The 19,539-nt window shown below is 38.0% G+C and overlaps 1 protein-coding gene across 2 annotated transcripts in view; it reads left to right on the top strand.

The window, feature by feature from the left end:
- The window catches only part of RELN (reelin), a 482,353-nt gene that overhangs the window by 309,666 nt on the left and 153,148 nt on the right, over positions 1-19,539 (top strand). For both annotated transcript variants that reach the window (XM_087861166.1, XM_087861167.1), the window contains exons 12-18: positions 77-228; positions 7,334-7,446; positions 8,791-8,999; positions 9,890-10,018; positions 11,005-11,114; positions 14,930-14,996; positions 18,696-18,929. In XM_087861166.1, coding sequence (XP_087717292.1) covers positions 77-228; positions 7,334-7,446; positions 8,791-8,999; positions 9,890-10,018; positions 11,005-11,114; positions 14,930-14,996; positions 18,696-18,929 — 1,014 coding nt within the window. The remainder of the gene's footprint in view (positions 1-76; positions 229-7,333; positions 7,447-8,790; positions 9,000-9,889; positions 10,019-11,004; positions 11,115-14,929; positions 14,997-18,695; positions 18,930-19,539) is intronic.

Genomic DNA, 19,539 nt, shown 5'->3' with positions numbered 1-19,539 from the left:
TGAAAAATAAAATGTTATACTCTATAAAGCTTTGACTTAATATTCCAACTGTTCATGATTCTCATTGTTTTTTAAGGTGGGACATCTTGGGAGCTGTCATTGGTACAGAATGTGGAACAGTAGAATCAGGTTTATCAATGGTCTTCCTCAAAGATGGAGAGAGGAAATTATGCACCCCATATATGGATACCACCGGTTATGGGAACCTAAGATTTTACTTTGTTATGGGTAGGTACATTTCGAACACATTTTGTTGACCTAAGGCAGAACCTAGACCCCTGTGGAAGTAAGATTGTTTGTTGTCTAACAACATAAAAATGAAATTCACGAAGTATGGGTTCTACTAGATGAGCAAAAACTCGCACCTGCTCAGACCCACCCTACTAGAACCATCCTGTAAGAAAGCTAGTTCTGGTGCGCCTTGATAGGCCTGAAGATAAAATGCCATATACCTTCATCCTACCTCTCCCTCAGTGGTCATAGCTGAAAAGACAATGGGAGAGAAGCTGAGAACAAAATAACTCCTTTGTCCAAAGTCCCCCAAAGGCAATCATCCAGGTAAGTCATTTGTTTTCCTGGGTGTGTCATCATTGCATCACTGTTTTTTTGTGGGAAGCTAAGGAATAGGTTTATAATACTTTAATAACACTGTCTACTTTTTAATATGTAGAAATCACCCAAAGAAAGTGCTCATAAGATGTATTTTTCTCCAGATTATTGTAGAGCAAATAAGTAGGTAAACATTTAGAAAAGTACTCAAGGAAGAATGAGGGGGTTGAAATTAGGGACCTCTCAAATTTATCATGTTAGTTACATCTTCTTCCACTGGATGTCATTCCAGAAATGTGAGTAGGTGTCACATGCCTTTTTTTGTTGAGTGACTGGAAAAGCACAGGCAACACCTGGAAGTGAAACAGGAAATAAACATTTACCACCTTTGAACTTACTCGCAAAGATGTCAGCTCATCAGGACAAACAGGCCCCCTGAGTGTGGGCTTCAGCACTGGCTGTTTATTTCCCGCACATTCCTTACTTCCTACAGGTCAGAGTGGCATGTAAACTTCAGATTATGTCATGCTCCAAAACACCATCTGCTTGATGCTACCTCATTTTCAATGATGATCTGTTTGATAACAGGGAAGTTGTGCATATAAAATATAATAATGTAATCTTCCTACATTAAGGATCTCCCCACCTCGACTCTGAAATGGTTTGTATACTTAGAGACCCAGAGCTCATTTCCTTTACATAATTAGGATTCAAACTGGCTCTCATTTTATTAAGAAAGATTCCTGGGAAATCTTGACCTTCCCTCAGAAAAGTTGTAATAAACATTCAGCTTGTCAATGCTTCTAATTTTAAGCATTTTCCCTTTTTACCATTTTTCACATAATATATTTGATTTCTTGATTTTTTTCAAGGTGAATCATACTAAATCAACCCCATTCGGTGCCTTTGTAAGACACTGGCATGTGTATATAAGTGTCTTTGTAGAAGAAATTTAGTCATCTTTAATTATTTCTGAAACAAAGCAGATTATTAATGAATCAATTAAAATAATATCGACTATGAGGAAAAAAAACTTATTTGAATGAGCCAAAAGTACATTATTATCCCAAATAAAAGCATCTCCATTTAATTTTTAAAATTAATTAATTCTGATTGACTAGAGAGCATTGAGCTAGGTAACGTGCAGAATACAATCAGGGGTAATAACAGTACCTAAATTTCAGAGTTGCTGATCAATGACTGAATTCATGCAAATCCCTTAAAAAGTACCTAATGCAATAGGTATGACTCAATATATCTTTTTTATATATATAAAAATTACTTAGAATTCCTGCCCACAAGTAACATCTAAAAGTCAGAGAAAGACAAATACCCTATGATTTCACTCATATGTGGAATTTAAGATGCAAACAAACAAAGGAAAAAGAGAGACAAACGAAGAAACAGACTCTTAACTATAGAGATCGAAGTGATGGTCACCAGAGGGGAAGAGGGTGGGGGCATGGGTGAAATAGGTGCCGGGAACTAAGAGTACGTCTGCCATGATGAGCACTGAGTAATGTACGGAGTTGCTGAATCACTGTATTGTACGTGAAACTACTGTAACACTGTATGTTAACTGTACTGGAATTGAAATAAAAATTTTCAGGGAGAGAGAGAATGTAATGGGCTGTACTGAAATGAAGATGCTATGGAAGTGCCAAGGACACTGTGGGTCACTGCAGTGTTGGGATCAGGACAACACCCTGCGAGGGAGATGACGTTTGAACCGGTCATTGAAGGATGGCTATAATGCAAATCTAAGGGATTTATAAACTGAAACTAATATAACACTGTGTTCATTATACTTGAATAAAAGTTTTAAAAACAAAAACAAATTATAACTTCCTAGAGAATAGATGCAGGAGAAAGATGATTGTTCTCTGAAAGTAGAGGGAAATAAGGGACATTTTATTTGATACAAAAGTCAGAACAGAAACTGTAACGTAAAAATCTATCCCTATACTTCTGCCGATATTTAAATGGGATAGTTAATTTTGAGTGTCATATTGAAACAGGGAGAATTATGAATATTAAAAATAAATTTTTAAGGGTTTGAAGGGAGAAGAGAATGCCAAGCTAAGCCAGCATTTTGAGAAAAAGCACAAGGATAAATTCATGTGGTATGTTTGGGGCGGGTGATTTTCCCGATACAACAGAGTGGAAAGATAGAAGGTGGGGCAAGAAAAGAGAACTGGCACCAGAATGTGATCTTCTTTAATATCGACTAAGTGGTCGGGTTCCTCCTCTAGGCAGCGTGGAGCCACCAGATGATTCCTGTCACTTCTCTGACACATTCTCATCTGTGTTTTAGATAACTCTGGCATGAATGTGGAGGAAAGACTGAAACACTCAGAAATTGGAGGGCAGGAGACCAGTTAGGGTAGGGTTACCAGAATTAGTGGAGAAAAACCAAAACAGCTTTTTAATTTTTTTTTTAATGGGTGGCACAGTCAGTTAAGCATTGGACTCTTGGTTTTGGTTCAGGTTGTGATCTCAGGATCGTGAGATTGAGCCCCCTGTCAGACTCCACACTCAGCGCCGAGCTGCTTGAGATTCTCTCTCCCTCTGCCCCTCCCACTCGCACACACACATTCTCTCTCTCTCTCAAATAAATAGTCTTTAAAAGATTTTTTAATTGAAGCATAACTGACATGCAGTATCCCACTAGTTCCAGGTGTACATCATAGTGATTTGATAGTTTCAAACATTATAAAATGATCCCTGCAACGAATCTCGTTATCATCTGTTACCACACAGTTATTCCAGTATTATTGACTACGTTCCCTATGCTGTACTTTTCATCCCCATGATTTATTTATTTTATAACTGGAAGTTTGTACTTCTTAATCCCCTTTACCTATTTAAATCTGAATTTCAGATAAACAAATAATTTCTTCATATAAATATTGTTCATGCAATATATTTCACCCAGTAATCCTAAGTTAGGAAGCTATTGCACTAGTCCAAGCAACAAAGGAATATGGCAATGACAGTGATGATAATATGAAGGAGGGGACAGAAAATAAACAGCTGAAGAGAAGGAACCAACGGAGGTTCACACCCAGAAGACTGTGGGGATTGTGAGACCAGTATTAGAAAGGACAGAGATTTCTTTCTTGGATTTCTTCCTATTTCCTGAAATAGGAAATATACAAAAATAAATAAAGAGCAGATGTAAATAAATAAAGAGTAGAAGATTTTGGCATTAGGTATGTTGAGGTTGAGGCTTCTGGAAAGCCATACGAAGGTAGAAATTTTTCTCAAGGTGTGAACCAGAATTGAAAGTCATCAGTACACAGGTGACAATTGGAGCCACTGGAGTTGCTGTGCTCTCCCAAACAGAGGGCAGAGTAAACAAAGGACAGGCAAAGTTCTTAGGGGGAACCCTCATCTAAGTAAAGGTGGAAGGCATAGAGGTAGACAAAAGATACTGAGAAAGGACATAGAGACGTGGGAGGAAGGTGTTGTTTTACGCTGAACGAGGAAGGGAAGGGGTGGGGATCAGCCCACAGGGGAGCCAACCAGGATAGGGGCTGAGAGCCCCCCAGGGACTTCTGAGAGAGTATTTCCCACGGTGTGATGCACGGGAAGCCAAAGCACATAAGTTAAAAGAAATGCAAGACGTGTGTTCCTGGAAAAAGGACTGCTCCTTCGAGAAGTTCATCAGTAACAGAAGAAAAGAAATGGGGTCTGGATCTTGAGGAGAAAGCAGAATCTAGCAAAGGTGGTTTTTAAGATAGGAGAGGATGTAATTGGGCAGGACAGTAGGGAAAGACAGGGTAGGGTAAGACTGGACCTATAGAAAGACTTCAAAACTTTGGCAGCTGATGGAGAAGAAGGCAACATGGAAAGAGAAGTAAGATACGGTAGACAGCTTATACTGGTGCCTTTGGAAAATCAATATCTGATTGTTCATCTAGACAAGATCACATTTCCTTCCTCTCTGGCCCTGCCTGTATGTTCTTCCTGGTTTCATCCCTTGGTTCAGATCGATTTTTGTGACTATTTCTGGAAAATTTGCTCAACTTTCAAAATTCAGTTCAGATCTGTTTCCTTCATTCAGATGTTCGTTCAACACAAATTCACTGAGGACCAGTATCCAACACTGTTCTTAGAGCCAGAATGCAGTGAACAAGACAAAAATAACCTAACATACATCACTCATTCCTTTATTATTCCTTCACCATATTCACTGAACATCTCCCATACACCCAGCTCTTTTAGCCCACACTTGTATCTCTCTTCTCTGAATTTTGTCTGCAATTATGGCAGCACAACACAATTTACTGCTAATTATCATTCTTTCGTGTGTATAATCTTGTTTTCCTGGCTAAATTGCAAACTGTTTAGGTCAGGGCTTATTTTCCCTTCAAGCCCAACGTCCTGTACTTAGTAAATAACAAAATCACTCTCCTAATATAAATTAGTATCTTAAAAGCTACTTAAAGCAGGACTTAAACTTTTTAAAAACTGACTGTCCATCCGGTTTTTATTAAAATTTTCTGTACTTGCTGTACAAAATGCCCCTTGAGTGATACCTTCCCACAATACATCAAAGCGAATGAAACTGAAGAAGAATCCATATCTTTCTGTACGAGCTGCTGTCACTGAAACTTCACAGAGCTGATAAATTGCCCCCTGAGGGATCTTTTAGATAAAGTCTGTCATCATTTTAAAGTCTTGGCTCCTTTTGGACTTTCTTCTTCTGTCATTCTGGGTGGGAGGAGCTCTCACATGTGTCTCCGTTCCCTCTGGAAGGCAGGTGAAGTTCACGAACTGTTCTTAAGAGAGCAGAAATTTACAGGGAACAAATCAATGAAATTAGAGCGGACTGAGGTTCATTTCCTGTGTGTCTGGGCATGTTGCTTTAAATCCATACTGCCTGTGACCTTTCACCTTTCCTGTGCTCTTTCTGGTAAGACTTTAATAGGTCCTCAGTAAAGAAGTTACGGTTTTTAGATTGGGGTTTAGTTTTCACGCAGATCCTTTCCTCCAGAGACAGTTGTTTAGAATGACTTTACTAGCTATATTTACCATAATGTAGCAGTGTGTAATGAAATGCTAAAAAATATACTCTATCAGATATCAAAGTCATAAGGTTCTCTCTACTGGTTGTTGCCCTTAAACAATAAACATCTGTTAGGAGGAGGGTGACATTATCACCACATCTGGCCTCTCTCTTCTCAGTTCAGATTAGTTAACTCAATAAATATTTATAATATGCCAAGTTATGTATGTCTAACAGATGTAACATGCTACATTTCTATGCTTCATGTATACCAGCATCCAAGTTACTTCTATTATTATAATCTTTCTTATGCTGATTAAGTTCTAGCTTTCTTACTTAAAACATCACCTATCAGTAATTTCTTCCCACAATCAGACCCCAGTTACCAAGGCTGAGATTGTGCCAGACATTCCTCTTCCTTCTCTCTCCCTCTTCCTTCCTTCTTTCTTCCTCTCTTTCTTTTCTTCCTTTCCTCCTTCCTTCCTTCTTCCTTCTTTCCTTCCTTCCTTCCTTCCTTCCTTCCTTCCCTCCCTCCCTCCCTCCCTCCTTCCTTCCTTCTTCCTTCCTTCCTTCCTTCTTTCCTTCCTTCCTTCCTTCCTTCCTTCCTTCCTTCCTTCCTTCCTTCCTTCCTTCCTTCCTTCCTCCCGATGGTGAATCTCAACCATTATTTGTTGATTTTGCTAGACTAATTCTCAGAGGGTCACCTTGTTCTAGAGTTTTGAGGTCACCATGGAGTATTAGCAACAGAAATTGCCTATAGATAAAAATTAACATTAATGGTGGTTAATTTAAGAACTGGAGGGTTTTTTTTTTTGAAAGATAGTAATAAATTAAGAGTTAATGTTATAAATTTTGGAACATGAGGATAGAGTATTTGCCAGGAAGTCCATGTATATACCTACATTCCTGCTATAATGATTGGTGCCGTTGTGAATGATAGAGGTGGGTGGGGAGAGGCTTCTGGGTAGACATGCAATCCTTTAAAATCCAGGGTCTGCAGACAGTTCATAGATGCCAGCAATAGTAAGGATTATGGGCTGAATGCAGTAGTGAAAAGAAGAGATGGTAAAGGGTTAAAAGACATGCCATTGACTCATGGCTTTTCCACTGATTAGTTGAATCGTCTTCAGTTTCAGATCCCTGCTGTGTTATTCAGTTTCCTCATCAGGATGATCTTAATTACCTCTCGGTTCTGATGTCCCATCATTTCATTTGACATAGAGAGATAGGGAATGAACCACTCTGTGTACTTTCCAACAACCAAATGAGGTATCAAAATACCTAATATGTGCTAAAATATTAAGCATACTTTGTGCAACAGTTTAAGTAATACCACTTCAGAAATAGTTGATGCAGTGAGTCACCACATTTTTTAAAAATCGTCGTCAATCGGTTCTGAACTTTGGCCATTAAGACCTCAAATATAAGGAATTGACAGTTTCTTAAAAAGGAAAGCACATCTTTTTTTAATGTGGGTTAAAATATGGACATGCAGCCGTGGCTCGTTGCAGACAATCATCTGAGCAATCTCAATAAGCACATGCTTCCTCTGGCCTTCCCAACTATCAAGTCTTTGATCTTCAGCATGAGATAGTTCTATCTGAACTATCTTTATAAATTATTTCCTTGGGTCTGGTTACTTTTATTTAAGGTCATTATTATTATAATTATTATTCTTATAATTGTAATCATCATTTTATTCTGAAAGTTAACACTATACATGTTTATGGATGCAGTTTGGTACCAACAGCTTACAATTTTTGTTTTGTACAGGAGGAGTTTGTGACCCTGGAGATTCTCATGAAAATGATATCACCCTGTATGCAAAGATTGAAGGAAGAAAAGAGCACATTACACTGGACAGTCTTTCCTATTCCTCCTATAAGGTATTGTTGCCAATCCATGTGCCAGATGGCCCCCACCCCAGATCGCCCTAGACAAGCCAAGGTCAAAACCATGAAGACCCTGCTAGATGCCTAGGAGAACACTCTCTTTTAGAAGCCCAGCAAGTTGCCAGATTTCTTTAAAAGTGACATGGACATTTTAATATTCTCTTTTTTTTTTCCTGATACAGATGAAAAAGAGGTTTTTATCAGGAAAAATGAATTACAGCCCATTAGAGATGATAAGATGGAGCCTAGTACTCTGACAATTATTTTTGTTACCTAGAAAGCCCTAAAAGGGCTCTAATTATGGAGCCTCACAGACTTGTTATCAGGCATAATGACTATTTATCAAGCATTTTAGGATTTCCTAGGCAGAAGACATTGTAGAAGTATAGATGATTGCTACTTTCGCTTTTTTTGTTGTTGTTGTTGTTATAGCCACTGAAATTGACCTTTTTCCTTTGCCCTTTGGATTTAGGATATGTGCTGGCTCTGATTATATGCAAACATCTTCAAAATTATGTGTGATGCTTATCATTAGGTGTAGGGTTATTTTTTTTCTAGTAGTAGATTTCTTTGTGCTGAGACTCCACTCCCACATTCAGTATTAATTCAGCTTTTCTCCACATTGATGGCGCCCTCGGTACTGTAACGAGCTTGAACGCAGCCCGCACCCAGCATTTCGTGGTTTCAGTTAGGAACATAGGAGATAAACGTTGAGGCTAGAATAGGGAATGACCAGAGAAAGTATCCAGCATACCCCATCTGCTAGGGTCATTCAAGTTAGACCATTTAGGATTGCGTAATGGACTAGTTTTCCACCTATGACTAGCTAGGGTCATACCTGCTCTGGTCAGCTGCATGCCTCAGACCAAGTCAGTTATGTAAGTTATTATGGATTAACTCATTGGCTGTTACTGCTTAGCATCCTATTTTCAGAATACCTAGTTTGGCAACGGCTAGTACCATACAAATTCACTTTAAAAGAGGACCGATGATAAAGGATACTGTGAAGTTGCCTTTGTCTTGTGCCAAGGTATATAAAATGGATACATACGCTCTGATAACTTTTAAAGACCTTACACCAGTTAATCTTCATGCAGAAAGGGGCTGATCAGTCACACACAGAGAGCTCCAGGTACCTGCCAAGGAGGAATCCTGAGTGACTCACACAAATACCCACCAAAGACTGCATCGGCTACAGGAAATAACGGTGGAACACGCAGGACCTCGCCTGGTGCTCAGTAAATGGCAGTTACAGTAGCTGCAAGAGTGAAGCTAGGAGAATTCACGCAGACTCACATAGAGGGATGATGAGTGATTTTGCTTTCCTTTGTTTTGAAGGTTCCATCTTTAGTTTCTGTCGTCATCAATCCTGAACTTCAGACGCCTGCTACCAGATTTTGTCTCAGGCAAAAGAACCATCAAGGGCATAACAGGAATGTCTGGGCTGTCGATTTTTTTCACGTCTTACCTGTTCTCCCTTCTACGATGTCTCACATGATACAGTTTTCCATTAATCTGGGCTGCGGAACACATCAACCTGGTAACAGGTAGGAAGTCCTATTTTGTGAGGGTGTGAACTGACACACTGATTAGAAATGAACACGTGGGGGCTCAGGGCTGGCTCAGTCGGGAGAGCACACGACTCTTGATCTCGGGGTTGTGAGTTCGAGCCTCATGATGGGCGTAGAGATTACCTAAAAAATAAAATCTTAAAAAAAAATGAACATGTGGACTTGGCCACTAAATCAGAGCAACTTCTCAGTAGGTTTCCAGCTGACTTTCAAATGAAATGTCCTTTTAAAAAAAAAAAATACACACTTTCCCCCCAAAGAGGAGCCCTTCAATTAATATGCAGAGTATGATTGGATAATTTTAAGTAGAAATGAGTTCATTCTACAAGCTTGGTCTTAGGTATCAGAAGTGTTTGCACATGCTGTGGCAGCCATCCATGCTGACAGATTGCCCAGAGAGGAAAAAAACAAATAACTGAAAAAAAAAAGCTTGACCTCATGTTGGTTAGTGACCCCCTAATAATAGGCACAGAAATCAATTAGCACTTCAAGAGCTATGACTTCTCGGTTTCGCTTCGCACAAGTGTTGCTAGTCCTTTCTAAGAATTTTGAGAGTCTCACATTCACAGGATGAGGTGGCAGTGTGAGACATGGTAATTGCCTTGCCATCTATCAGATTGAAGCACACCAACGCCGGTTCCCATTTGTTGGCTTTAAAAGATGGTTTGTTTCTCTCGCAGTAATTTAACCGTTTGCCCTTTGAAGGCTGGTCAGACTGCAGCAGAGGGGGATACGATCATTTTGGAAACAACATCTTAAAATTTGTTACCCTAGCTCTGCAAATGTTTAAGGTACTTAGCAAAGGGTGAGTCTCTTCATTTTCTAATGTTTGCACTTTTTTGTTGTGCTCATCCTGGTGTTACCAGCGTCGGCTTGGAGTTTTCCACCAACCATGGGCGCTCCTGGTCCCTCCTCCACACTGAGTGTTTGCCTGAGATCTGTGCTGGACCCCACCTCCCCCACAGCACGATCTACTCCTCCGAAAACTATAGTGGGTGAGTACATTTCCTGAGAGATCAGGAGATTTGAATCCGTGTTGTGACTCAAAGTCCAGGAGTAAAAAAAAAAAAAAAAAAATCCAGGAGTAAGCCTGAGACTATTTTTCCATAATAGGTAAGGAAGTTGCCTTCTCATTTTCAGGTGATGTAGGAAGTATCTCATTAAAAAAAAGAAGAAGAAGAAGAAGAAGAAAGATAACTTCAGTAAATCTGATGCAAGACCATGATTTGTAGGGTCACTCATTCTCTATGTACTTGGCTTTTATATTTTGGATACATAAATTTAAATTCTGTATAGTTGATTGCATGGTTATTGCCAAAAGGCTTCTTGCCAAAAATTAGGGAAAGGTGGAAGAAAGTGAAGCCGTGGGTTCAAATCCTGGTTCTGCCCTCTACTTGAGTAATGATATTTCCTCTCTCACTTTCCCCTTCTTTTCCACATAAATTAAGAACAATGATATACGACGTTGAGGGTTGTTTAGAGAATTAAAGGTGACTGTGCCAAATACTTCCCACCTTACAGAATAAGCCCTGGATAAACTAGTAAAAATATCTCCAAGCATGGCAAAATTAAGTTGAGAATTTCTTTCTTAGCCTCTCTTGAAATGTCCATAGGACAAGGGGAGAGCAAAAAATAGAAAGTAGTCAATGCTAATCAGCCCCCATGTCGGCACAGATGCATATCATAGAATAATATCTAAGGTCTGAGTATTGACGTAAAAATTCCTAAAAAGAATGTCCAAAAACGAAGTAAATATCACTTGCTACTAAGAACAAACTCATTACTCTAGTGTGATACAGATGTTTTTAGAAGTTCTAGGTCTGTCTGGAAACTACAAACTCCACAGGTGAATTTAAAGAGTTTATTACCAAACTTTAGTGCTGTCCGAAGCATTCAGAAACTAGAACATCAAAGGCAAGTAAAAGAGGTTCAAAAGATGAGAATGTAGTTGTGAAGCTGTTTTGTGCTAAATTTCTTGCAGGTGGAACCGCATAACGATTCCCCTTCCTAACGCAGCACTAACCAGGGACACCAGAATTCGCTGGAGACAAATGGGACCAATCCTTGGAAACATGTGGGCAATTGATAATGGTTAGTTTATGCCTGTCATAATCACATGCCATTGATGTAGAGTCTTCCTGTGCTTTTGTTCGTTGGCACAGACTTAATCACATTTCTAAGTCATGGTCTTGCGATTCATTAAACGCCCTTTCTTCCCTTTCTCCTTTGCATTCCATTAGAAGCCCAGGGATGCACAGTCAGAAAAAAAAAGGCAGCAGTGTCAGCAATATTAGATGCCAGAATGTTTCAACATACATAATGTAAAAATGCGTAAAGCCCTGAAACTCAAATTCACAGCTGATGACAGGGGATATCCTAACATTTTCTTTGAATGTTTTACACAAAATTAACATAAATACTTACCATACTGCATGTATTAAAATAAGACCCATTCTTCTCTTAGTAACTACTGCAACATCTGGAACGCTTATCTTTTAGATGCCGACACCACACAGAAGGGAGCATCATCTCTAAAATGAAACTTCTGAAGCAAAACTTCTACTTCCTTCTCAGAAAACAGTATAAGACGAAAATGTAGATATACATGAAATATCCTATGTTATCTTTAATTTTTAAGTGAATTGTTGGTAATTTTTGTGTAACTTTAAAGCCAATATCACTTGGAACAAGTGTACAGGAGAGAAGGTATTTTAAGTTATTGGGGTGTATGACTACACATTTTTTGTATTTGTTATTAATAGCCCACTCTGGTTTTTTAATAATTCTAATCACAGGCAGATTCATAGATTTCCTGTTTTCAGAGTACATCAATTTGACTGAAGAGTTACACTGTGAGGAAGTAGGAAGGGTGGAAAGGAGGGACGAAATGTCAATACTTAAGCAAATTTAGCATAGCCACTGACTTTGGTCAATTTTATAAAGCAGGAAAAGCCTACGTCATTGTTTCACGCTGATCTTCCATGTTTTAGTCATGTTTTTGCAATTTTTTAAGAAGATTTTATTTATTTACCAGAGAGGGAGAGAGAGCACGAGCAGGGAGGGGGGGTGAGGGGAAGGAGCAGAGTGGGAGAGAGAGAGGGACTAGCAGACTCCGAGCTGAGTGTGGAGCCTGACGGGGCGGCTCAGTCCCACAACCCCAAGATCATGACCCCAGCCGAAACCAAGAGTCAGACACCCAACTGACTGAGCCAGCCACCCAGGCGCCCCAATCTTTTTGCTATTTTTGAATAATAAAAAACTGATACACATTTAATGAAATACATTCTTGAAACTCAGGAATAACTTCAGGCAAGATAATTTACTGATAAGCCAATGTAAATTCTTTAAGCAGTCTCTATTCAGAGAAGACCAATAAGAGGCCCAGTCTTCAAAGACCACATAAGTTAACATAGCACATAATACATAAACATGGTACTTTTGCAAAACCATCTAAAAATTAATTTGGTAAAGTGGACTTCCTCCATTGGCAGAACATTTTGCATAGCATTTGAATTATAACACCTGTAAATTAGCTCTAGGAATAAGTATGTGCCTCTGGATAGTAGGATATGGGTGACTTTTCCTCTGCTGTCATACTTTTTAAGGGTCCTATAATGAACTTATATTATTTTGATAATAAAAGAAATAAAAAAAAACAATAATAAAGCAAGGAAATTAAGAGTGCTATGAAGCACATATAAGCCTCTGAAAAGCATATCTCAATTTCCCAAGGAAGGCTCTTACATGATTGCAAGTCAGAAAGCTTCCCACCGTCATGTTTTGGGTAGAGTGAGAAAAGTTAACAACAGTATATGGAATGAGCGTGGTTAGCAGTGCAGGTCAAATGCAAAACTTGGGGCAGAATCTCAATTCTGTTATCATCCTACATGTGAGGTTTTCACAAAAACAAGACCTGCTCTCCAGCTTCTTCATAAGGCAAAAAAAAGGACACACACTCAGTCCTTTCCAAGAGAAATGTGTGCCAACTTGCCAAAGAACACTTCTGAAATCTCTCCCACTTCTCTGTGGAATTCCAAATCATGTCAAGGAAACCAAAAAGAGAAAAAAACAGGTCAATATCCTACTTCTGTTAGGTATGTTTTTCCTGTTAGTGTGTACAGGAAGTATTTTTGGAATTATCCAGCAGTTCTTAGCAAAATGGAAAATCCTAGAGCAAAGTATGTTTGTTATCACTTTTTAATCTTTTCAACTTGATTAAATGAATAATAGTGATAAAAACAAATCTGTCCTTTCCACGCTCGTAGGGAAAAGGGCCTATAAACTTACTCATGTGCATCTCAATGACCCCATCATTAGCGGGAAGGGATGACAAGATTCTTAATTGCAATGTTTTCATTGACTTGGAAAATCTTGTTTTATTGTTGAAATTTTTTTTTTACAATGGAAGTTTTTTGAACTATGACATGGCTACATTCTAGGGCAGCCCTCCAGAGTGATCCCACAAAATGCAATGAACCATTCACAGGCCTTAGAACAGATCTTACTGCAGCCATAAAGTCAAGTGTGCTGGGGAAACAATCGATAAGCTTTAACAAGCTAAAGAACGAAGCCCTTTCCTGGTACTCATGCTGTCCAGTAAAGCCCAACAAGGCAGATGGAGCAGGAAGGATTCTTGACCCCAGTATCATGGTGAACGTAACCACATGGTATCAGGCAGCAGGCTAAAGCATGAACGTTTCATTTACTCTTTCCTCCAAGGATTATTATCCCACTTTAAAGAGTAGGAACACTGAGGCTTAGACTTAGGAACTCACTTATCTAGAGTTTTCCAGGTGAAGCAGGAATTTGAATCCAGGGTTATTTGACTCCTAAAACCCGTAACTTTAACCACTCAGACTGCTATCTGATCTCTTCCTCAACCATGAGCTGCCTTCAGCGAGAGTTGTTCCTGGCTGCTTTGTATCACACTTGAATTAATTGGCTCCAGAGAACAAGTGTTCATAGGAGCATTATCCACAGGGAAATTTATTTTATAATGAAATCATTTGACTATTTTGACATGATTACGAGACAGGAAAAAAATGATAATGGAATGGAAATTTGTTTGTCTCTAAAATTGAATATGTGAGGTCTTAACAACCATTGCATCTCAAATTCCTCATTGGTTTTGTTCCATTTTCACACTTTTTGGTGTGTTATTCATTGTACCGGTTGGTAATCAAGAGGCTTAATATCTTTGAATGTATTTTTTGTCTGATTATCTCAGAACCTACCATTCAACCATCAGGAACCCTTTCCTTGGCATTCCAAAGATTAGAATTGAGGTTTGTAGTATCATTAACAGTCAGAACCACCATGTAGGAAGAGATCTGCATTTCAGAGAAGACTTGATGCACAAAAAAAGATTTTTAACTCCCCATTTCAGGAAGGACAGGTTAATATTTAGAAAGATATGTAACAATCGTCTGCAATGTGTTATGCATTTTTCCCAGATAAGAATGGAAGTTATAGTTTTTAAGTTAAATTATAACGTCTCCATTTCTTGATATATCAAATTGATCCTTTGCGAATTCTTTATTTCTACCTAAAAAAAATATTAAACTTTATAGAAAGTTCAAGTCAGAAGCACAATATTCTGCCTGAAATCATTTTAGCTGAAGAGATTCCATTAAGGAACCCAAATCATATGTTCCTACCTATTTTTGCTATGGAACATTAAAATCTTGAAAATTAAGTTAAAACCTTTCCAGCAGATCTGTAGCTAAGCACTCACCTTGTTACACAACACTCTGTATGTCACCTGGCTTCCTGCACACAACACGTGTATAAAGGGCTAGATTTTATGGGTATCGCTTCACAAAATTGATTCACATGCTAATGTTGTTCTTGGTTTTTCCAGTTGGTTTTGCCATTTTTTTACATGCTGTCTTTTGCCCTACCTGCAGTTTATATTGGTCCGTTGTGTCTCAAATTCTGTTCTGGCCGAGGACAATGCACTCGACATGGTTGCAAGTAAGCATTTTTTAAAATACTAATTATACTTCTTTTTTTTTATATGTACTTTATATATTGAGGCCACAAGTCATTTTGACTTGTTTTAATTTCCTTTTTAGGCTTTTGAGGTCTTTTCAAGACCAAAGTAGGATTCTTCAAAGGGAATTTAAGCGTAATAGAGTATTAAGTGTCTTTTGTAGGTGGAAATTGATGAATAAATAACTTTTCTATGAAGCTACATCGTGAACAAATTTAGCATACCTCGTGTAAATTTGTGAACAAATTTGAATTCTTCATAGCTTGATGATTTCCTTTTCTGTCTTTGGTTACATTCTTCAATATGCTTTTTTTCCATAAACTTGTTCTAGTGTTCTTGCGCCATATTTTAATTCCTAGCATGCTTTATAAATGAATTATGCAAATCAGTACTGACCCAAGGCTAAAGGAAACTAGAATGAGCCAAATTTAGCAAATTCGATAAGAAAATTCATCTTTAAATATAGTTTTGCAGTCTTGCTTACTTTCAAACATCATTTGAATCTTCAAAATGGTATATAAAGTATTTTACATAATAATGATGTTGAATATGAAGTCTGAAATTATATATAAATAGTTAATATCTAGTCACCACTGAAGCACTGTTTATAATAAGAATGGATATGCATATGTACTATGTCATTCCCACATTAACATTTAATTATAAAATATCCTGGAAATTCCTGAAACCACAATCTTTGTTATACAGTTTTCAACCACTGATCATCTAGTCTGTCTCTTCTTGTCCTCCAAACAAAAAGAGTAATAATTAATTAATAGAGAACTCATAAAAGAGATTTCTACCTGATCATTTGAAAATTATATGTATGAGGCAAGACACTTGTCAGCACTGACATTAGAGTGTCATGTTATCTTTTTAACTACATTGCAATGAATTTAATTAACAAAGAAATCACTCTGCACAATAGAAATGTTTTAGAAAGTATCAAAGTTTGAAAAGTTCCTCTTCATATTTAAAAAATGAATATGCATCTCTGTGCTTTTCAATAAATCTACCAGCTCCCGCCCCAAAACACTGACTCTTTAGATCTGTGCAGCATTTTCTGGTGTTTTCCTCAAGTTGTTATCTTCATCTGTCATCCCTAACCAGGCCATCCTCTCGTTTAGTGCATTTCAAATAAAATTAACACAAGAACGCCAGACATCTGTGTAATTCCTGAAGTTGTCCTGAAAAGTTTTGAAAACAAATTATCTAAAATGACAGCTGCTTTTATTAATGAAAATAGAAAGTGCTATTTCTAAAAGACCCATCTATAATTAGAATAGTTATACTTCATACTTTGTTTTTTGTGTACAGTCTCCCTGTTAGCATTCGTGGGTTTATTAAGGCAGCCATCTGTGTCACTCATGATGGATGCAAACAGAAATCTGAATGGCAGTTTTATGCCTTTGGGCATTGCTCTTTTTTGACACTGTACATTATCTTGAATAATCATAGCCTTTTCCTCCTTCTCAGGCTTTGCAGAATATTTTCACCAGTTGGAACTTGAGTTTTCTCCCTATTTCTGACAATGTTTTATGTAATAGTCATCGGTTTTGTTCATTTGTGGCTGCACTAAATGTTTGGCTACTACACCCTTTTCCAGCAATATGTGACTTGTCAAGTAGGAGCAAAATGGCATAGAAAAGAAATTTATATTCACTACTATTTATTTCTTTTAAACGAATCCTCGAATTTGGGGCCCCGGCAGCTTTGTTTTTCTTCCCACTTTGCTCCCCTCATCACTACTGTTATTTTCTACCAGGATTCTGCATCTCCTGCTGCCTAACATTTTCTTGCCTGTGTATAATCCCCCGGCCTGGGTTTCTAAACTGACAACTCTTCATCCTGATAAGCTCTCCCCTGTTAGAGGTATTAGTGAGAAGTGCAAAAAGCAGAAACCTTTCTACATGGGTGTCATCCACATAGCTTAACACTGGGGCCTTTTATCCTGACATACAAGGTGACCACAATGCTACATTTAAGGTTGGGTAGAGGAACCAATAGGGGATATTTTTGGAGTCGGGAGAGCCTCGTGCCATTCCTGGTATCTCCCAACTGTGTTACCCTACTGTTCCACTGCAAAACAAAGGCTACAAATATATTTTTAAATATATGAATGGAATCTTTATCAGCATTTTATCCCAATTCTATAACTTTTGATTAAAAGTACACTTCCAAAACCACTTAATGGGAACTGACTCCAATATGAGTCATCTCTAAATAATCACCAATTTCTCCCTATCACTGGTCCTGAGAAGACACATTTAAGAGACACAGAAATGCATTCTGGCAATGGTCTTGTTGGGGGACACTGATTCCAATTTGTGGCCATGGAAAACCACGTTCAGTTTTCCAATGTCAGACGGTGTCCTGGTTAGCTAAGTTTTTCTCCTTTTTAGAAACTGCTTGGCTATTCACAGTCTCAGCTGGTGAAATAACATGTGAAAGAAGTAAACTGTTTGAGGGTTATTTACATGCTCCATAAATACTGGTTTTCTTTCCCACTCCCATCCCTAATGCCAAACAACCTTCAGACTTCACACTGTGGTAACTCTTGGCATGTTGGGGTCCAACTTCCTTGATAATATGATGAAGACTATAAACCTTCTCCCCAATAATATCCAACACACACACAATTTGGCATTTGTTCATGCACCCCATGGACCCTCTGTGAGGCCAGCATAGATCCCAGTCTCAGCATAGTGCTAAAAAAGTGGTTTTCAGAATTATGCCATAATATCACTTCATTGGAACTTCATGGCTTTCTAAAACGCTTGTTTCAGACTTTAGGAGGTTTCGAATGCTTAGATGAGAACCCCTCACCCCACCCCAAAAGACACCAATTTGATTTTGTAATAGGTGGCATAGTATAGATAGTGAAAAAGAAATAGTGCAGTAAAAAAAAAAATTAAAACTAATTCCTGATGAGTAAATGCTTTAAAATATAAGAAGTTTCTGATGTTCAGCTATGGCGTTATATGAGGTGAGTTTTCTAATATAAATACAGCAGGAGGCAAGTTGTTGTGTGGGGTTTGTTGGGTTTTGTTTTTCTTTTTCTTGAAGCACTACTAATTTGGGATTCCACTGTGAGCAGCACGGTTCTGCTAAGAACACCTCTCCAGGTCAGGCTGTTCTCATTCCCTTTATAGTGTCAATCTAAGTTTGAAATAAAGATAGATTTATTTTCCAGTCTTTTCCCAATATTTCAAATAGTTTTTATCAGAAACATAATATGTATTTTTACATTTGTTCTTAGAGGTAATTTATTCTAGATGTCTCTGGAAGTATTTTATTGATGTTTCTTTTACAAATTTAATGAACATCATTGTAAATAAAATTATATACATAATAATATACCTTTTACAAAGATTTTAAATTGGAAATGTGTGCAAATGTTAGATGCAGATACATAGCTGGCATTGGTTAAAGATGAGTGCTTAATTATTGTTTTAATCACAAGCTTTTATAGCAGGGCTGTGCAAAGACTATATTTTCTGGAATATTTGCAGTCAATCACCCTTATCAAGTCTTCAGATTCATTGTTTTCCAAAGACTAATGAGCCTCGTTTACCATTCAGTTAAATCCTGGCCCCTGGACTTCCTCCTCCCTGAATTAGATTCAGGGAGCTCTGAAAGGACCAACGGCTTAAGATTGTATTTTATGTTATGTCTTTCAGGTGTGACCCTGGATTTTCTGGCCCAGCTTGTGAGATGGCATCGCAGACATTCCCAATGTTTATTTCTGAAAGCTTTGGCAGTTCCAGGCTCTCCTCTTACCATAACTTTTACTCTATCCGTGGTGCTGAAGTCAGCTTTGGTTGTGGTGTCTTGGCCAGTGGTAAGGCCCTGGTTTTCAACAAGGATGGGAGGCGTCAGCTAATTACATCTTTCCTTGACAGCTCACAGTCCAGGTGAGTTAAGTCATGGTGGAATACATAGAGAAACCAGATGCTAATGATTGAATTTAGATCTCTTTATTTTCCTTTTTTTGCTGATACGTACATCTTTCCATTTTTAACCGAGAGAGAGCTTACAGTTAGTTTATATGGGGTTAATTTGCCCTAGTTTATAATAAATTAAAAGGCCTACTGATGACTTTAAGATACTAATGACTGACTAGGTTTTTAGACATATGAAATGTTAGCATCAAAACTGTGTTCTTAAGCCAAGGGCTAGTTAATTATTTATGTAGTTTTATTTATTTGACAGCTTGCAGAGGCTGATTAGATTTATTCTACACCTCCCTTCCCCCAGTGCCTAATAAATAATGCAGTAAAGGAATGATTGGCATTTTAAGTGTTATGTACACAAGTACATAGTATACAAGTATGTATAAACATACACTTATATTTGTATGGATATATCTGCATATAAACATGCATTGACCTCATCTTCCACACATATTCATATATCCTACAGTGAAATTACTTACATTTTATAAAAGAGAGATGAGTGGAAACATGCAGCTTTTGAGTAATTCATTTAAATTTGTTTGGAATTCTTTAAAAGCTAAAATGAGCA

The sequence above is a fragment of the Ursus americanus genome, chromosome 3, assembly GCF_024610735.1.
Source record: "Ursus americanus isolate L20-20 chromosome 3, mUrsAme1.1.p, whole genome shotgun sequence".
NCBI lineage: Eukaryota > Metazoa > Chordata > Mammalia > Carnivora > Ursidae > Ursus > Ursus americanus.
The sequence above is the reverse complement of the archived record's forward strand: the minus strand, read 5'-3'. Positions and strand labels throughout refer to the sequence as shown.